General features: G+C 48.5%; 2 protein-coding genes and 1 non-coding gene across 4 annotated transcripts in view; 1 reads left to right on the top strand and 2 right to left on the bottom strand.

Moving 5' to 3' along the window:
• Positions 1–5,866: 5,866 nt before the first annotated feature.
• LOC135829665 (uncharacterized) overlaps positions 5,867–17,761 on the bottom strand; it is a 15,985-nt gene continuing 4,090 nt past the window's right edge. The window contains exons 1-4 of one of the 2 annotated variants that reach the window (XM_065342054.1): positions 11,258–11,963; positions 9,234–9,288; positions 8,668–8,737; positions 5,867–8,042 (exon numbers count right to left, since the gene is read on the bottom strand). In XM_065342054.1, coding sequence (XP_065198126.1) covers positions 6,372–8,042; positions 8,668–8,737; positions 9,234–9,288; positions 11,258–11,336 — 1,875 coding nt within the window. In that variant the 5' untranslated portion in view covers positions 11,337–11,963 and the 3' untranslated portion in view covers positions 5,867–6,371. Of the gene's footprint in view, positions 8,043–8,667; positions 8,738–9,233; positions 9,289–11,257; positions 11,964–17,761 lie in introns of those variants that run through there. The other variant, XM_065342055.1, reaches the window with a different exon arrangement.
• Positions 10,041–10,112, bottom strand: Trnap-ugg (transfer RNA proline (anticodon UGG)). The gene has a single exon. It is a non-coding gene; the product is annotated as a tRNA-Pro (tRNA).
• LOC135829664 (uncharacterized) overlaps positions 12,318–17,761 on the top strand; it is a 24,293-nt gene continuing 18,849 nt past the window's right edge. The window contains exons 1-5 of the mRNA XM_065342053.1: positions 12,318–12,904; positions 14,952–15,041; positions 15,252–15,326; positions 16,048–16,194; positions 17,262–17,498. Coding sequence (XP_065198125.1) covers positions 12,734–12,904; positions 14,952–15,041; positions 15,252–15,326; positions 16,048–16,194; positions 17,262–17,498 — 720 coding nt within the window. The 5' untranslated portion in view covers positions 12,318–12,733. The remainder of the gene's footprint in view (positions 12,905–14,951; positions 15,042–15,251; positions 15,327–16,047; positions 16,195–17,261; positions 17,499–17,761) is intronic.

The raw sequence follows: 17,761 nt of genomic DNA, 5'->3' as shown, positions 1-17,761 counted from the left end.
CATGCAGTGCAAGCCTGTCTACAAAAAATGTCACAAGGACTTTTGATTTGAGCTGTTTTGTTTTGGTTTAGACGTCTTCCTTTTTACGACTTCAGGATGCCTTCTCAGGATCATTGCTGCGTTCCTCACTGTCAGAACAGGTGGACGATGCAAACAAGTCATTTCACTCCTTTCCTCGTGTGGAGCCACAGCGGCCTGGAGCAAGCGGATCAAGGCTATGCCCCGTGAGGAAGGACGTAGTTTTAGGGTCACTCTGAATAGTTGCAGCGATCATTTCGATCCCGAAATCGAAATCGTTTTGCCCAGCTCTACAAGGGCAGGATGAGTCCAGGAACCCGAACAGCTGTCCTACGGTACCAGATTTGCTTTTCGCAAGAGAGTGGAGTCTGGACGCCCTGCTCCCCATGCTCGCAAAACAGTATTTGCTGAGCCTAGTGCAGTTTGGTCATGGAAGTGCAGCGTCTGCATCACGAACTCCCCATGCTCCCGAACCAGTATTTTGCTGAGAGGCAACGGTACTTTGAGTTGGAAAGGAACCTGGCTTAGTGCAGTTTGGTCCTGTAATGGAAGTGCAGCATCTGCATCAGGAGCTGGCAGCAAGTAGAGCTCGTGTACAGAGTCTCGTGGAGCAGTTGGACGATGTGAGGACTGGGGTGAAGAAAGCCGAAAAACAGCTTACGTAGTAGTAACATAAAGAAAGACTCTGAGCCCCTCCAGTTTCTGACTGGTTTGCCTTCAGGTGTTTGGACCGCTCTGTGGGACTTCTTTGAGCCTAGCCGAGAAAATGTACTGCGCCGCGCCGGATCTGCGAAGACGGAAGCTGAGGGACGGCGGATACAGTTGGAGGTGGCCGTAAATCGCCAATGAGCATGTAATGGAGGATCAGCTGCTATTGGCATTGATGTGTCTAAGCCTGGGCCGAATGGAACAGAAGCTGGCATGCGTGGCACAAGTTAATCATCCGTTTCACGGTATATAGCTAGCTGAGCTGGAAAGATGTCTTGTTCCTCCGTTTGGGCATGATCCCCATTTGGGCGAGATGTTCAGTCATCAATGCCATGTACCGCAAGACATTCTGCATTGTGGATGAAACAGTTCTATTTTGCCATGCACTTAGGGTTCTCGCACCGGCACGGCACAACACGACCCAACAGATCCTTGCGCTCGTATTTTCTCCCATGGTAACATTACTGATCACAACACCCAGTAGCCAGTCGCAGATGCAACCAAATCAACCAGGTTCTCTTACTCTTTTTTTCCAATACTGAAACCAAGGTATACCAATATTTGCATCAAATGCTGTGATGATTTCAATACTGTCCACCAGTACAACGCATTACCAGACTGGCATATAATCATGATAATATTATCCATTTTGCAATCACTGTCATTGCTTTCTTAGATCTCCAATCATCAATATCGGACCATAAACCGTCTATCATCTTATATTATATCATTAATATCCTGCTGCTATCCTCCTCTAACGATGAGCTCGAAGAAATGAAACAGCTGTCTAGAGGCGTAAACAATATCTGTCAACGGAAGTGTCCTTGCTGTGCTGGTGTGTTTATGCTTCGTGCATTAGTTCGACCAAGAGCGCATGGTGGTGGCGGGTTGAGGATGTAGTACAGCGGAGTATGACCGAAAGCTCTGTCACAATGTATTTTATTAGGAAGGTATAGAAACAGAAAAACAACTGTATCTTGATCTTGGGCGTAAACCGTGGCAGCTTGTCTCACATTAAATATACTAGAAAATAGTTCACTCTGAGCATGCAGTCTTCCTAAGAGAGAGAGAGAGAGGGGGGGGGGGGGGGGGGTATATTCATACTCATAGGTTCGAAAGAACCGCACACACACTTTGTTGCAGACAGCGGCAAGCTTTGGCCCTCGTACTTCGAAGAGGGAGCAATCCACTGCGCTACGCTTGCGATTAACAGCAAGCTTCGATCTTTCAAAGGTACGACTCATCACTGGCTCTGGGGTAATGTTCCTGGAACAAATGCCCCATTGCCGACTGAGGGCCAGGGATCACACAATCTGCCTTCATGGGCGAGAAGTGTTCCAGCACAAGAAGCAGCACGAATACATGCTGACAAAGACCACCATCACCACCAGCCGGCACACAGCACTTCAAACACCATCCACTCCGTCCATGTGTTTGCACTGTCCTCCTCTAGCTCTTCACGCTCAACAAATACCACGCACTGCTCATCGTTTTTTTTATGCTTCCTCTGGGTTGGCTAGCCCTTCGACTTGACAAAACAGCGATCACCACTGCTATCGTCACCTCATAGCAGTCGCTTCCACCAGTGGATTTTCCTGTCTTTGCAAGGTGTCCAAGGATGGCTGCTGTTGTCACTACAGGCAAATCAGAAGTACTTTAGTGGCTGATGTCCAACCAGATCGTTGGAAAATCGATTTTTCCACTTCAGGGCTGCTGATCGCGATCGCGACTTGGTGACTTCGCAGCACCACGGTTACCTTCATAGAAGATGGCTCTGGAGAGGAAAAGGCAGACCAGAAAAAGGTTACTATTATCTTCAGCACCGATCTCAAGGAGAAAGAAATACGGTCTGCTGTAGCCTAGGCACAAAATAAATCTCACAACACGATTCGCGATTCGAATATTTCAACAACAAAAAAACTTACCTCTGGAGTAACTCCTGTTTGTGGCCCGAGATCGTTCCCTCCCGCGCCTTGAAAAAATCCTGCAGCTGCATCACAGTCCATGTCTCTCTCGGAGACTCTGCTCCTACCAGCAGGAGGTTCAGCACCGCTCGAAGCCATCGCAAACCACTTGAACTAAGCAGAAGACATTCCAAAACAAACCTGAAACACACTGTCAAAGATGCTGTCACGTTCAAAAACTAGCTCGATCGCGAGTGAGGTTGCCCCCATGCTCGAACCCAGTATAATAAGGGGATCGGTCTATTATGGGTATAATACGACTCCCTGGTGAAAACATCAGATAATCGGAACGTCGAGGTGAGCACGACTGTTTACACCAGCGCAGGGAGTTGTGAAAGGCACCTATGATCCGTGAACGTCCGTGAAAACACTTTACTTTCACGACTCTCGGGGTGACAAGTAAAGCTTACTAAAAGCAAGAGTGCAGTGTGCATGCAGTTATGGACACTCGGCGGTAACAGTTACTGTGTTAGTTAGCGAACATAGCATGCAATGACACCTTTCTTGCACTATTTGTTGCAGTGCGCGAAACAGCAGCAAATCGGAGTAATGCCATGGAAACTGTTGCCGAGACTTCATGCAGGATAGTTTTTTTTTTTTTTTTTTTTTTTTACTATGTTCACATACCCAACTCATAAAATAATACAGGAGACAATGGTACTGAGACAAGGTAGGCCTTGACAGATTATGCTAGCATAATTTTTCGCATAATTCCTACCAAAATCGAATAATCGCATAATTCGAGGCAAATTGCATACGAATCGCATAAAATTGGAATAATCCGCCTATTCGCATCAAATTATAATTTAATTCCATGCAGTTGTACATGTTCTACAAGTACAAGTACAAGTAGATGCACCAGGAAGTCGTTGGTTTACGACTCCCTTGAGAACATGTCCAGCCCACTACAAGTACAATCAGTGACGGTCGTAGCTAGGTCGGACGGTGCGTTGACCCCGTTGAACTTTTGCTGCTACAGTACAATGCCCTCTACAAAAATAATTCCCCTGTTATTTTGCACAGAACCATTATACATGTACATTAGCAGCATATGTGAGCATAATGCGGCATAATATGATAACTTTTAGCATAACTTTTAGCATAAAAATAGCATAATTCTGCAATTTTTTCAGCAATGCGAAAAGCATAATTTCACGAAAATATTAGCATAATCTGTCAAGGCCTAAGACAAGGACAAACGTGACAACTACTGAGAAGGGGCTGCACCGAGGTGCAGCAGTGATGGTGGGGCATTGATGGCTCTTCCGACCTGAGGTCTCGGCATCACGGCCAGAAACACGCACCAAAAACAAAAGATAGAGCTGTAAGGGTCAGCAAAAATAAAAAGAAAGCAAGGGCAAGCAACAGCTACTAGTGTGCAGCGCATTCGTAGCAAGGGGAGTCGTTGACGGGGCACTAGAATGTAGGTGGATCGACAGGCAGAATAGGGAGGTTTAGTTCCCACGTAACGGAAACGCGTACGTGGGTGATCCACGTAAAGTGGATGAAGGGCATCCACGTTGCAATGTTGTGTTTAGTCACACGGAACAAGCAAAAGCATGAAGCGAAAGGCCCAAACCTGGTCAAAGACGAAGCTACCCGGGCCTAAGAAGCTCATCCAATATTTTGATTTCGTGCTTCGGAAAATTCTTCAGCTGAGCACCCTCACAGCTCGCACAATGCGCTCCATTCTGATTTTCACCCACGTTCTGGCGGAACGTGGGTGAGCCTCCATACACGGTATGTCGTGAATCAGAAAACGTCTGTACGTGGGTCTCTGAGTATCACGTGGTACACACACGTAAAGTACCCACGGATTACGTGGGACTAAACCTCCCTAATGTCCGTGGACCGTCGCCAATCCTGTCGGCGGAGGTATTCGTTGACGTTGCACTTAAACTTTTGAAGATTTTTGCGAGTTGGGGCGGAGTCTAGAAAAGCTGGCGGCAGGGAATTCCACATAGTTATGGCTTTTTTAGCGCTATGACTCGAGTATGAGTATGAGCTGAAAGTGAAGACGTCAGAAGTCAACGAATATAATGACGACTTCTACTGTTGACCCATTCTTCCAAGAGTAGATATTCTGAATGCAGTTTTCATGCACCTCTTGATTCCCATGTTGGTTTGACATTTGTACTGCACAAGCAGTAGTAGTGGGTGGCCGGCCGGCCAGGAGGGCGGCTGAATCAATTCAGTGCCCGAATGAATTTAGTGCCCGCGGGTATGTCACCCACCTTGATGGCCCAGGAAACCACCCAAACATGCATACAACTTGATCCAAAATTCAGCGTTGTCATGACTCCGGCCGGCCTGTGGCCATGGTGACGCGAGAGCCCTTTCCTCGCCCACCTACCCAACCCATGTCCTGTGTACTTTTTGCTCTAACCATGCTGGGTCAGCCCTCCCCCACCACCCCAACCCACCCGGGACCGGTTACTGGACACTTTGAGAGGAACAAATTACCCACGGACCCAGATAGGCATATTCGGATAATGCCGGCAGAAAAATTGGCAGAATTCGGTACTTTTTGGGGTAAGTTTCATGCATGTTTGGTATGTGGATAAAGACATGGAGCAGAATTCGAGGAATTGCCCGCCATATGGTTTGTATGGTTCTGCCAATTTCACTGCTTTTCGAGCAGAATCTGCTACCTTTTTGAGCATTATCCGCACACCCCTAGACCCAGATGATAGGGTTGACATTCGGACTAAACTTAGATACAAGTTACTGACATCCTACAGGAAACAACTACACCCGCCATGCGTTCAAAAGCATAACAGACAGGCTACAGGATACGAGAGAGATCAGCCTGGCCAGTAGATCACGGTTCAATGCAAACACAGGCCGAAGACAATACGCGTACCGAAGACAATACGCATGTACATATACCGGAATACAGTCATGACATTTTTAAAAGAACCCCCCCCCCCCCACGCACGCACACACACACACACACACACACACACACACACACACACACACACACACACACAATACATAGGAACAACACCTCGACAAGTCCCTAATTGCGCTCGGACCGGCGAGAGGACCAGTCATTTATGTATCTCACGATGACAATGGCAAGTCCCAGAACAGCAATGACCTGACCATACCTGCGGACACACTTCCGCATGCACATATTGGTACGATAAGCACAGAGTCTGAATCATGCCATATCAACGTTGCACAGTCATCGAACATTGAATTTTCACAGGCAAGTGGGTCAAGTATCTAGAATGGACTGGGAAATTGCCACAAGAAGTTAGGTGACATTCAGTATAATATTATCCGTATGTACATGGTTACCAGTCAAACGTAAAATATAATTATTCACTTACACACACACACACACGTCAATCTCAGGGTGGCAAATTCAAGAAAGAGATAAACATTGATTTATCGTCATCACGAGGAAAAGCATGATGGTGGAGCACAGCCCCGCAGGCCAACATGCATGTGAGAGTGGTTGAGAGGTTCCCGAATCAGGATATGGTATGCATGGCTGGAGAGCTAATCAACAATCTCAAGCCTGCAGTTCCGCCAGCATGCCAACACCACTACTCGAGCACCCGGTGACGGAGAGTAGATATCTTACCACTAGTCATCTTCGTCATCCCGGTGATGAGAGTACATCTATTACTACTCGTCCTGTTTGTCATCCCGGTGATGAGAGTAGAAATATTACCACTCATCGTCCTCGTCATCCTCATCCCAGCCGCAGTCACCATCGGCGACAGGATCACCAAAGTCCTCCTCGACGTCGTACTGAAAGCCAGGGTCTCCTGGCTTGACACGGTTTGTTTCGAAACCTTTGTCCATCGTACGCTTCTTGGCAGCGAGTGTTTCATTGTCAAGTTTGTTCAGATCCTCGTCGGCGTGTACCGACGGCGGGGTGACATCATCACTTTCGTCAATGTCTTGCGCTTCGTTATCCGATAGCAGAGACGAGAGGCTGGAACCTGAAGAGAGTGTTTGCGCGGCGGGCAATGTGCTATTGGCGGCGTTCGGCTTCGAGGGCTCGCCGAACGACATTTCAGAAGGTGAGTCTTCCGCCGAACCAGTCAAGTCACGCTGCTGTGCGGACATTGGCTGTGCTGGGCTGGAGGCTGGAGCAGGATCTAGATTTCTTGCAGCTCGCTTTTGAATAGGAGATCCGAACGAATCCAAATCGCTCGCCGAAGAAGCGCTTGGCTCCGGAGAACGCACATCTTGTGTTCCTCTCGTGCTGGGTTGGACGTGTTGAGGTACACCTTTGGACTCCGTACTTCTTGCCTGCACATGTTGCCCTCCTTTCGCTAGCCCGCCTAGCAGCGAATCCGAGTCGCTGTCTCTCGGCGCTGGATCAGACTTGCCGCGAGGGCTGGTTGGCAAAGCATCCTCATCGATATCATCGTCGTCATCATCCAACAAACCAAGAAGAGCGTCCATGCTCTTTTTCTTTCCTCCGCCCGATTTCGCCTTGTCCTTTCCAGCCTTCTTCTTCGTTTTCTTCTTGCTGGCGTTGTCTGTGTTAGCCAGACTGGGCAGTGGGGATAAGCCGGGTAGGGACGGTAGCGAGCCAAGTGGGCCAGCGCCTTTGCGAGGCGTGCTGGTGAGCGGGGGCGCCTGGTTAGCGCTCGTCGCCTGCTTCGTGCTATCCTTGTCCGAAGGCGTCAAGCCACTTGGCCGTGTCTCAGTCGAGACGCCGCCGGCCTTACCGGATGACGTTGTACCAGTCTGGACGTCAGAGAGTCCCAGATCAGAGAGACTGCCGTCGCTGCTGCTGCCGTCGCGGCTGATTTCAAACACCTGGTCTTGGCCGGTGCTGAACTGTACGTGGGGTTTCTTACCGACAGGTGCGGACAGCCGGTCTTGCTGTTCCTGTTTCGGCTGCAGGCCAGCAAAGGAATCATCGTCACTGTCACTGCTTTGTTTAGCACTCACGTTGGGTTGCTCAGTCTTTCTCGAAGGTTCCGTTTTGCGAGTGGTCAGCGAGCCTGATCTTGCTGCTGTGATGTTCGCCAAACCGAGAGGATCGTCGTCATCATCATCATCATCATTGATACCACCTGCCCCAGCTGGTGCACGAGTCTTCTGCCGGGAGAAATCTTCGAGACTGCTGCTGCTGCTACTGCTCAGGTTGATGGTTGGCGTTGCCACTTTCCAAGTCGGAGAGGCAGAACCGCTGCCTACCGGACTTGCCACTTGGTGACGGTCTCGGGCTGCGTCATCGTCTTCATCTGATGAAGAACTGCTATTAATGGGTCGTGAGGGAAGCGATGCCACTGCTTTCTTAGCTGTTGTGGCTTCAGATTTGCCAGGCATTTGTACCGTACTCTTTCTGTCCAACAGCCTTTCGACCAGGTTGTGAATCTGAAAAGAGAGAAGTGTTCAACAACGTTATGCACATTCACACACGTGCCAAGCATGCACACCCACGTACACAGACACGCGTATGCACATATCCGTGCATACACACCCACACCCGCACACATATACACACACGCACGCACAACATCCAACAACTTATCAACCAGCATCCCAGGAAAAGGTGAACGGCATACACGATGGTAACATGTTTCAGAATCCGCGCTTTTAGTATCTATTACTGACAGCCCTTGAACGTGATTCTCAGAATCATTTTAGCGACGTGAGGAGTGAGGGGACGACCGCAAAACTAGCAAATCCTCAAATTTCACCCACGACTCACACAGGCACATCAGCAAAACGACGTCGCATCGCTGACTTCTTCTGTGCTGCTTCCCATGTCGAGTACTTTGAGAGTTCGCATTGCACTCCTGCGTCGCAGATCGCATCGCAAAACGGGCTTTAAACCTGCTCACGGTTGGCAGTTGCGGCGGCAACATTTGTAAACCTAAGTGTCACAGAGTTCCTAGAATACAGTTGTTTATCCAAACCGGTTTGACTGAACATTTGCACAAGGCACGCATTTCTGAAGAACTTGATCAGGCTAACGGCGCACAACACACGTCCTCACCTGTTGACGGGGCACTGTTGTAAGGTAGTCTGCATGTCGGCTCAACAGCTGATCAACCAGTTGGGAAGTGCTATACAGTACATGTGGTAAAGTGAAAGGATGCACATAAACAAATACGAATATATAGTTACATGCGCTCATCATCAGATTAATCCGGCCATACCATATACAAGCTATGTTGCGTGTAGTTCCACACACGAGCACCTCCTCACGCACGCGCACCCACACAAATACACCCCCATGAACATACGCACGCACACACCCACCCACACAAACCCATCCCCATACGATAGCCCCCCAACCACACATACACACACATACATACAAACACGAGCTCATCTGCTACCCCTCCCCCCCCCCCCCCCCCCACCCCCCAAATTGAACACAGGCACATACACACAACTCAGACACAAGTACACTCCCCCTCGCCACCCTGCCATTCTACTGATAAGCTCCTTGCCCTGACTTTGGAAGTGCTCTGGACCTCAGTACTTGTGCCAAATACAACTGGAGTAGCACAACCAGAAAAAAACCCTCAAAGTTGACTGTACTAAGGCATTGGTTACCTGTCTGTCTGGCTTGAATTGCGAACTGGCATTGTCCGTTGCCGCGTCTTTCCACCTGATGAACATGTGCATCATGACATACACACACACACACACACACACACACACACACACACACACACACACACACGCACACGTATACACACACACGTATACACACACACACGTACGTATACACACACACACACTGTGTGAAAACTACTCAAACATGACATGACTGTATTGATTCATTTATAACGTGGATCCCAGTGGATCCAAAAGTCAGGGTTGTCATGACTACTTACTAGCCGTGGCCTGGCACTTTCCAGCCGTAATCATACCACCATGTGTCATTTCCTCTAAATTCTTACTAATATCTATGGTATTATCAAGAGTCTCCCCTGGCCCAACCAGAATATGCGGACGTGATCTCTCTATCGGACGCTGCGTTTGAGTAGTGTGAAGTCAAGAGCAATACTTTCTCTGCAGTTTAACACCAACTCAGTCGGCTCAATTATTGCTTCATTTCGGCAGAAGCATGATCAAGTGTGTCTGCTTTTTAGAACTCGTCTTCTAGATACGGTGTTAGGTCAGCAGGTTCAGGATGCATGGATCCATACTTTGTACCACCCGATATTCTGCCTGGGCAGCAGGTGCTGCGATAGTAGTACACATCCTTTGAAGTTTGAACTTGAACACCATTAAAAATGGTCACAGTGGACCAAGAGATCGCCGACTTGCTCACTCTTGGTTTCGTAAACTTGGTGCTATCACTCATGAAGGGGAGGACAGCTTGAAGATTGAGCTACGATCTTTGAACAAAAAGATGGGCCTGTCCGGGATTTGAACCCGGGACCTCTCGCACCCAAAGCGAGAATCATACCCCTAGACCAACAGGCCACTGCTGGCATACCTGGTACAAATATGGTTGAAGTTGCCGCAATCAGTTTTAGTTTTCAAGCACCACAAAAACACATTGCATGATCTATGCACATTCTGAGGGCAATTTACAATCAGCTTACTGTAAATAACGTTGGTTGTTCCAACCAGGAACACACGCTTCTTGCCGAACTTGACACTTGCGTGTGTTCCTAGTTGGAACAACCAACTTCATGACTAATACAGTCAGACCTCGCTTATTCGGTCCTCTTTTATCCGGATCCCTCGCCATCCGGAAGAAAATCGTTGGTTACCGATTTACAGCATATGCCATGCATACATACAGTATGTGTGTTCGATTATCCGGTTCCCCCGCCTATCCGGATATTTTTGTAGAAAACGGATGTGTGCGGTTATGCGAGGTCTGACTGTATCGCCGAAGTCGCAACTTCTAAGTTCTTACTGTAACTACTTAAAATTAAGATTTTACGGTCATAATAGCATCTGTATTAGGGTGATCCAGAGGCTTGCCGCCTATCAAGGGGTTCACCGCTTTGAAGAGTGTACGTGTACACGATTGTACATGTATGAGCTAAAGTAAAAGTAGTGGAAAGTAGTGCAGCACAATGCATGAAAGGCTGTGGAGTGTGGTATGGCCTGACCAGTCAAAAACTGCTTCTGGCGGCCCTGGTAAAGCACAATCGGTGCACACCAGCTTACCAGGCGCGTGCCCCGTATGGGCTCCTGGGTGCCCGGAACCCCCCCCCCCCCTTTTCGCTCAAAATTATTATTATTATTATTAACTTTTATTTTACTAGGGTGTTTCCCACAGACCTATGGTCTTCTTACGGGAGCCCCTAGGAAGGTTATGCATGAGCGAATAAATGAGCGGTAATCGGTACAAGTACGAACAGTGGAAGGCAGCATATTCCACCGGTCAGCAGCGAGATAGCCAATCCGAGAAAAGCCAGCCGTACTCTGTGCTGGGGGTAATGCCAAAGAAAAAGACACCTGGGATCTCGTAGTGGCAGTGGTGTGAGAGCTACAGCAGCGGCTGGTAAAGATTTCTTGAAGCAAAGAGAAAATGCAGGATTTTGGTTCATTTTTTGAAAATTTTCACGGGGAGGCCCCCCCCTTGAAGGGCACCGGCGCACACGCCTGCTTACCCTGTTTGTAGCAGAGTATAAGCCTTGGAGGGCTGTGCCGATATCCGCATTTGATCGGCATGATGGCCGCCGACGACATTCTGTCCCAGGGCAGGTGTTACACAGCTCAGTCAGATCCAGGTCACGCTGATAAGTCCCACTGCCTTTTTCGGAATTATCACCTCACAGTACAGCCTAAAGCAGCTCGGCCAAAGGATCCACTTCACTCTTATGGAATGTCCTATCCATTAGCGTATAGGATACACGAAATAACCCTTGATGTGACCACTGAATGACCGAGCTTACGACGTGATCATCATGCTTCATTACGTAGTCTTCGTCCGATCGATACGCACGAGTAGTGTGGCTAGGCGTAGCGACGAGTGCAGCGAGTCCACTACTGCGACTATTCAGCGACAGCTCCAGTTCAGCCACCAAACTAATTACTTCAGAAACAGCACTGCGAACGTTGAGCATAAGAACATCCAGGGCAGGCTGTAATAATATTCTGGGATTGGAAATAATATTGACTAACAGCCTCTGCCCTAACTCAATTATTACGAACCCTTTAGCGATTCAACCTACAATTTATGACCACTTTGCCAACAGACTATAATACCTGGAGAAAGAACAACCAAAGATCCCGGTAACATTCAAACATAGAAGACCTGTTTCCGCTGCGCTCGTAACAAATAATTCCGCTACTGTTTGTGTTCAAACGGACAAAAATAGCGCTTGAGTAAAAGCAGCCTTTTGCCTTGACACCCATATCACGTGTGTCCATGGCAATCTTTGATTTTGTGGCATGCCCAGGCTGCAGGGTGGCCCTGTTGACGTCAAAGGACTGGGCGCAGCACGCGACTCCGCCGCGAACACTGTCTCCCGGCTGGAAAGAAGTCGAGTCGTAGTCGTCGGGTCCGACTTCAACGACCGTCCGCCGCTCAGTCTTGTCACATCCCATGCATGATTCAGCACCCAAGTCTGGTGACTACTGGAAAATGAGCATGAATAGAACGGACGAAAGCCGTCGCGTGCGTGAAACAATTCCTCAGGATTTCATGTTTACTATTCCGTATTCGACTCAAGGGTCGAGACGGACCTGATCTCATTGCTGTAGTACTAGTATTTTTCAAAATGATGTATTGTTTGGATCGGTCCTTCTTCATTCTCTAGAGAATTACCTCTGTCGAGTCGAAGGGATTGATTCCTCAAAACCCTCAATCACCGCGCGCTCAGACCTACACTGTCGAAGCCCATCGCGAGTGACCCCGGGGTCCACGTGGGTGTTGTTTTGAAGCGCCGCGACATATGGGCGTAGGAGTCGTTGACCGCCATCCCGTCCGATGAAGCCCATTCATCAAGCTAACTAGGGACTGTGGTCGCGGTTGGTGGTTGCTGAGAAGCTCGCCCCTTGAAATCGGGCGTTGCAGAAAGGAAAACAATAGGATTTGAACGAAAGCACGAAACCTTCGCCTGTGTACCTCGTCAATCACCAGAATGAGTCGTCCGGGAGGCAGAAAGCACCTTCATGCAAGGTCCCACTTGCGACGCAGGCTGGCCAACCAGCGAGAGATACGCCAGCCGCAGCTCGTGGAGAGGAGTCCGGAGCGGGAGGCGAGAAGCGGTACAGTCAGCAAGACCTTTCAGCCCATTCAACGAGTTGCCCATGTGAGTACATGTACATGTACATGCGTTCGTGTGTGGGTTTCATCTCGACGCCTTAGAAAATAGAAATCAATAGAAAAGTTATACAGTGTCATTAGACATGGTTAGCATTTTACCGTTCACGCTATTTTCGACGGTCGGCGTGTAGAGGGCGAGTCTCCTGTTTTTTGTGTGTTTTAGAGACACGGTTAGCAGTTCGGCTTCTGAGTCGTCACTCCTGACGCAACGATCGACTTGTGACGTAACCCTAGGTGGAATCTTACCGTTTCGTTCTCCCGCTAAACAGAGCTTTCTATCGTCGAAACCGTACCAAACCGACGGTATTTTGGGTGTTGGGTACGAGTACCGTTGCCGGCGTTGGATCTAGCGCGTGAACGGTAAAATGCCATGTCTACACACACACAAAACGGTACAGGCCGACCGTCGAAAATAGCGTGAACGGTAAAATGCTAGCCATGTCTATTACCCCACTAGTATAGACCTTACTGTAAAACGGGTAACGTTTGCGACAATAAATGTTTGCGTTTTACAAATTGAGACTGGTTTGCGCTGTTTAATGTTTGCGATTGAATACATATTGAATACTTATTGAATACATATTGAATACATACAGTGCATGTACATGTACATAATTATACATGTATATGTCATATTGAATACATACTTCTTTGAACTTTGCATGGCGCGAGTTTGTGTTGTTCAAAGTTTGCGATTCGGGGCCTCTCGCAAAATTCGCAAACATTTTTACGTCGCAATAGTTACCCGTTTTACAGTATTCGATAACGTGATTATTGGACTCGCCTCCAGGGATTTGTCGTACCGGTAAGCTGGGGCACGCGTACGTGAAACGAGTGGCAAGAAAGGCTCAGTTCGTACAAGGGAGTAGTAAAATACCGGTATTTTCTACTCCTATGTTCCCACGCCAAGTCCACTCACTGTGCACTGAGTGCAGGTCTCTTGCCACTCCCTGGTTCCCGGGACCCCGGTTCACGTGATTGTGACGTTTATCGAATAAGGTCTATAGCTGGACTTTCAGCAATGATGTAGACAGAGTGCGTGCTCACTTACACTGTTATACAGTACAAATCCGGTCGTCTGAGTCAAGTTGGCACCTTGCACCAATTCGCAGGCCAGTGTTCGCAGGTCTAGGGCTGCACAGCGCCCGGCGCGTACTCGAGTGACTCGACCGGATTTCATCGAGCCGCACCTGTAGATGTATGTAGACATACTGCACAATTCCGGCATTTCTCTCCAGCTGGGCGATTGCCTTGAAATATGATGGCTTACGTGCGGAGAACATCAGACTAAGCATTGTCGTGAAAGTTGCCGGCGTGGCAGAGGATTAAGGAGCACCGTTATGAATGGTATCATATTTCAAAATTATGGAAACTTACGGCAGCAAATAGAAATGAGTAGTGTCCATAAGGAAGGAACATTTCACAAGTCACTTGTATTTGTGTTGTATTGTATTATTTTTACTTGGGCGAATAAAGTGGGGATATGATTTTGTGCGCAACTCCGATAAATTTCCGCAGACAATCCCCGATCTCTAACGGTAGCCACCCATTTAATGTAGATCAACACCACGTGACATTCAACACAAGCATGTGCGCAGCCTACATCTGTATTCATCCACAGTGGCAGATCCAGGGCTTTCACCTTGAAAAGTGCTAGGAAAGGTTCATTCCTATGACGATTGCAATGAAAATGGTGTGGGCCAGCAACCCCAGCACACTAGCCATGCACCCATGGAATATGCAGATTCCCTAAACTCACTCAAAATATGATCATGTCCGTCTTCTATTTTTTTTGTGTTCCTGCATTTTTCTTGTTGTTGCCCCTTTGTTGCACCAAAAGCCCATAGCTCATTGCCAAACATGGATTGCGTGAGTAGTGCATGCGTGTATGCTGGGATCAGTATTGCACTGTTCAACGCCCTACACGACCATGACCAGGTGGCTGTGTGGGGCGTTTAGGCTACAAACTGCGTCATTGCGCAATGGACTTATTGTTGTGTTTCGGCTGCACCGCTCTTATACTGTGGTTGCAGTATGTCGGCTCTTTCCCGGTACCTGACTATCAGGACAGCAACGCTCATGAGTTTGTACGGGAGAAGATGAGCCAGCTGATCATTGACGAGGTAAGAAGCACACAGCCGTGGGTTTTCTGGGTGCCGTCAGTACCTGTGCCGAATTTTGCCGGCTATGAGTCGATATTTTATGACCTGAAACCCAAATTGAGAGAAGGGAGTCGATATACAACCGGGGATTGATCACGGCTCCGACCACAGACATCACGGAATCTGTATTCGATGAGTGTAACATTTCTGCTTGCCTTTCTGTGCTCTTAGAAATATTCGTCTGGAAAGCCCATCAAGCTGTTCATCCTACCGACCGGTGTCAAGGTCTACCAAGTGGATGGAGAGGTGGGTTGTTGTAGCCCAAAAAAAATCACGGTTTGCGTGAGACTCGCCTGAAGGCCAAGTTCTCCGCATCCGTAGGAACGCCACCAAACTCTATCGATCAAGGCCCAGACGCAGCTCCTAAAGCGGGAGCAAACCTATAGTAGAATCCTGATAAGCCAACTCCCCATCAGAAAAAATGTGTTCTTTGCATCACTAATACAATTTCTATCCGATATAATCAGCCTGCCTGCTGAGCACACTGTGAATTAAGCAGTGGGGTCAGTTGATGCTTGAATACTTTCAGGACAAGGGTTTTGGATCTTCCCATGGTTGATAAGTCCGTGATTATTCATCCAGCATCTACCCATTTACATGAGTCAATTAGATGAGCACTTTAGTCACGTGGTCTCGCATATGGCATGCTTTGTATGCCTGAGATTGCAATGAATAGATTGGTAGGGAAACCTGGGGTCAGTGCATTTCTCCAGTCATTCCTTCATCATACGCATGATGACCTACACCTCCCTTGAGTGGCAGCCTATGCCCTGTTCACACCGGCACCGAGCAACAATACTTTCTCCCGCTGTCTGATGTGGGCATTTAAAAAATTACAAAATCCTGCCGTAACTTGAATTTGCAAAACCCACAGGACCTTATCACTAGGAGTGCTACCAAGCGAGATGACATAGAGTTGATCGTGACAACACGTTGTTCTGTTCCTGCTCTGTGCCCACACTTTCAGACATTGTTCATGGCACATGCCCTACCGCGTATACAGTTCACAGTGCCGCTCAGCGAGAGGTCGCTCTTCTCCTTTGTGGCCGTCAATCCTCCGAACAAAGGCGGCGAAGCATTCTGCCACTGCTTCCAGTGCCACAAAGCTGAACTGGTAAGCATGACCTGGCATATACATGTACGGTTACGGTGTTAGGTAAGCCTTGTGTGGTTGACAGCATGTTACAAGGCGGAGGACACACTGTGTTATACAGTGCTCTTCACTACAACCATCCATACAGAGACAGTTACCAGGGCTGGCTCCCCATACTGTTCGAATGGCCGCAGGACCGGGGCTCTGCCAACAGTGGGTGGATGCATTAAGGAGGATTGTTTCCGAACACGGTGCGTCCTCCACCTTGTAGCATGCTGTCGACCGAACAGCATGTACGACGAGTACACCCAAAGCACAGTGTGGACTGGTGCGGGCGATTGATGTGGAGAAACACCTCAATGGCATGATCATAGGCATGCAATGTGTGCATGGGGGAGTTCAGCGGTCTGCACCAGCTCAGTTGTAAAACTCTTCACCAGTTTTGTCCACTCGGCGGCAATATGCATCATGTACTGTGTGTCCCATACGGTGCAGTGGTATGTGCAGCAATTTCCAATCGAGAGATTGCGGATTCGATTCCCGACGATTATGGTCACAAACGTCTTTCTTCTCTTTCTCAGACTCCTCCTGATTTTTCTTTCATTCTTCTGGATGGTTACCAACAGCCAGTGCATGCCGGAGTATGTGTGTGCGGGGAAAAAATGGAAAAGACCAAAAAGTAAGGATTCACTGGCCAGAAAAAAGCCACTCAGAGCTGTGTAGTGTAGACCAGGCTGAATAGTGGCAGTCAATTCTTCAGCCTTGCAAGCTGTTGAATGGTGCAATCCCACCACAAGTTGCTATTGCTTTTGCTGTAGCATTGCTATCATCGCCTCCGGTGATGGGCGTCAAAAGGTACTGGCAGTAACATATGCAGTGCACGCAAGGGAAATTCAAGCAGGTCTCCTCCAGCTTAGGGTACGTTCCTCAAAAATTCCGTCCGCATGGCAGCATCAGACATTATGTAATTCCAGCAGCGGCACAGTCCCTGGACATATCTGAGTTGTTCTAAATGTAAATCGCCAGCTTCGTGTTACCGCTATATTCTCATTCGATGCTGTGATCGTGTCTGCGTTGCGTCTTTACAGGCAACGGAGATCAGCACACTGGTAAACAAGTCGTTCAAGCTGGCCTACGCAGCGCGCATGTCAAACGAGAAGAAGTTCGATGAGCACCGGCCCCCGGCTGCCATGCCTTCCGGCCAAACCAGCACTCTTAAACCCGGCCAAGCCAGCACTCTCCAACCCGGCCAACCGGCCAGCACTCTCAAACCTGGCCAGACCGGCACGCTTCACACGGGAGTATCGCCGCCGGCTAGCAGGGGAGTAAGTTCATGTTCCAATCATGCTACAAGAAACAATGCGGCTCGCTGCGTACAGCTTTACGTGGCTGACCGGAGATTGAATATTTCTCATTTTTCCTCAAGGTAGTACACTCGGACGTCTCTTATCCGGGCACTTTGGGACCGGGCACTGCCCGTATCTCAGATTTGCCCGTATCTCAGGATATCTCACCTACCATGTATCATAGCATTTTTGAAGAAGTTTACTGGACACGTACTGCACATGTTCAGGTTACAGAGAGAATC

This window comes from Sycon ciliatum, chromosome 13, assembly GCF_964019385.1.
Source record: "Sycon ciliatum chromosome 13, ocSycCili1.1, whole genome shotgun sequence".
Taxonomy (NCBI): domain Eukaryota; kingdom Metazoa; phylum Porifera; class Calcarea; order Leucosolenida; family Sycettidae; genus Sycon; species Sycon ciliatum.
This window is presented reverse-complemented; position numbering and strand designations above follow the sequence as displayed.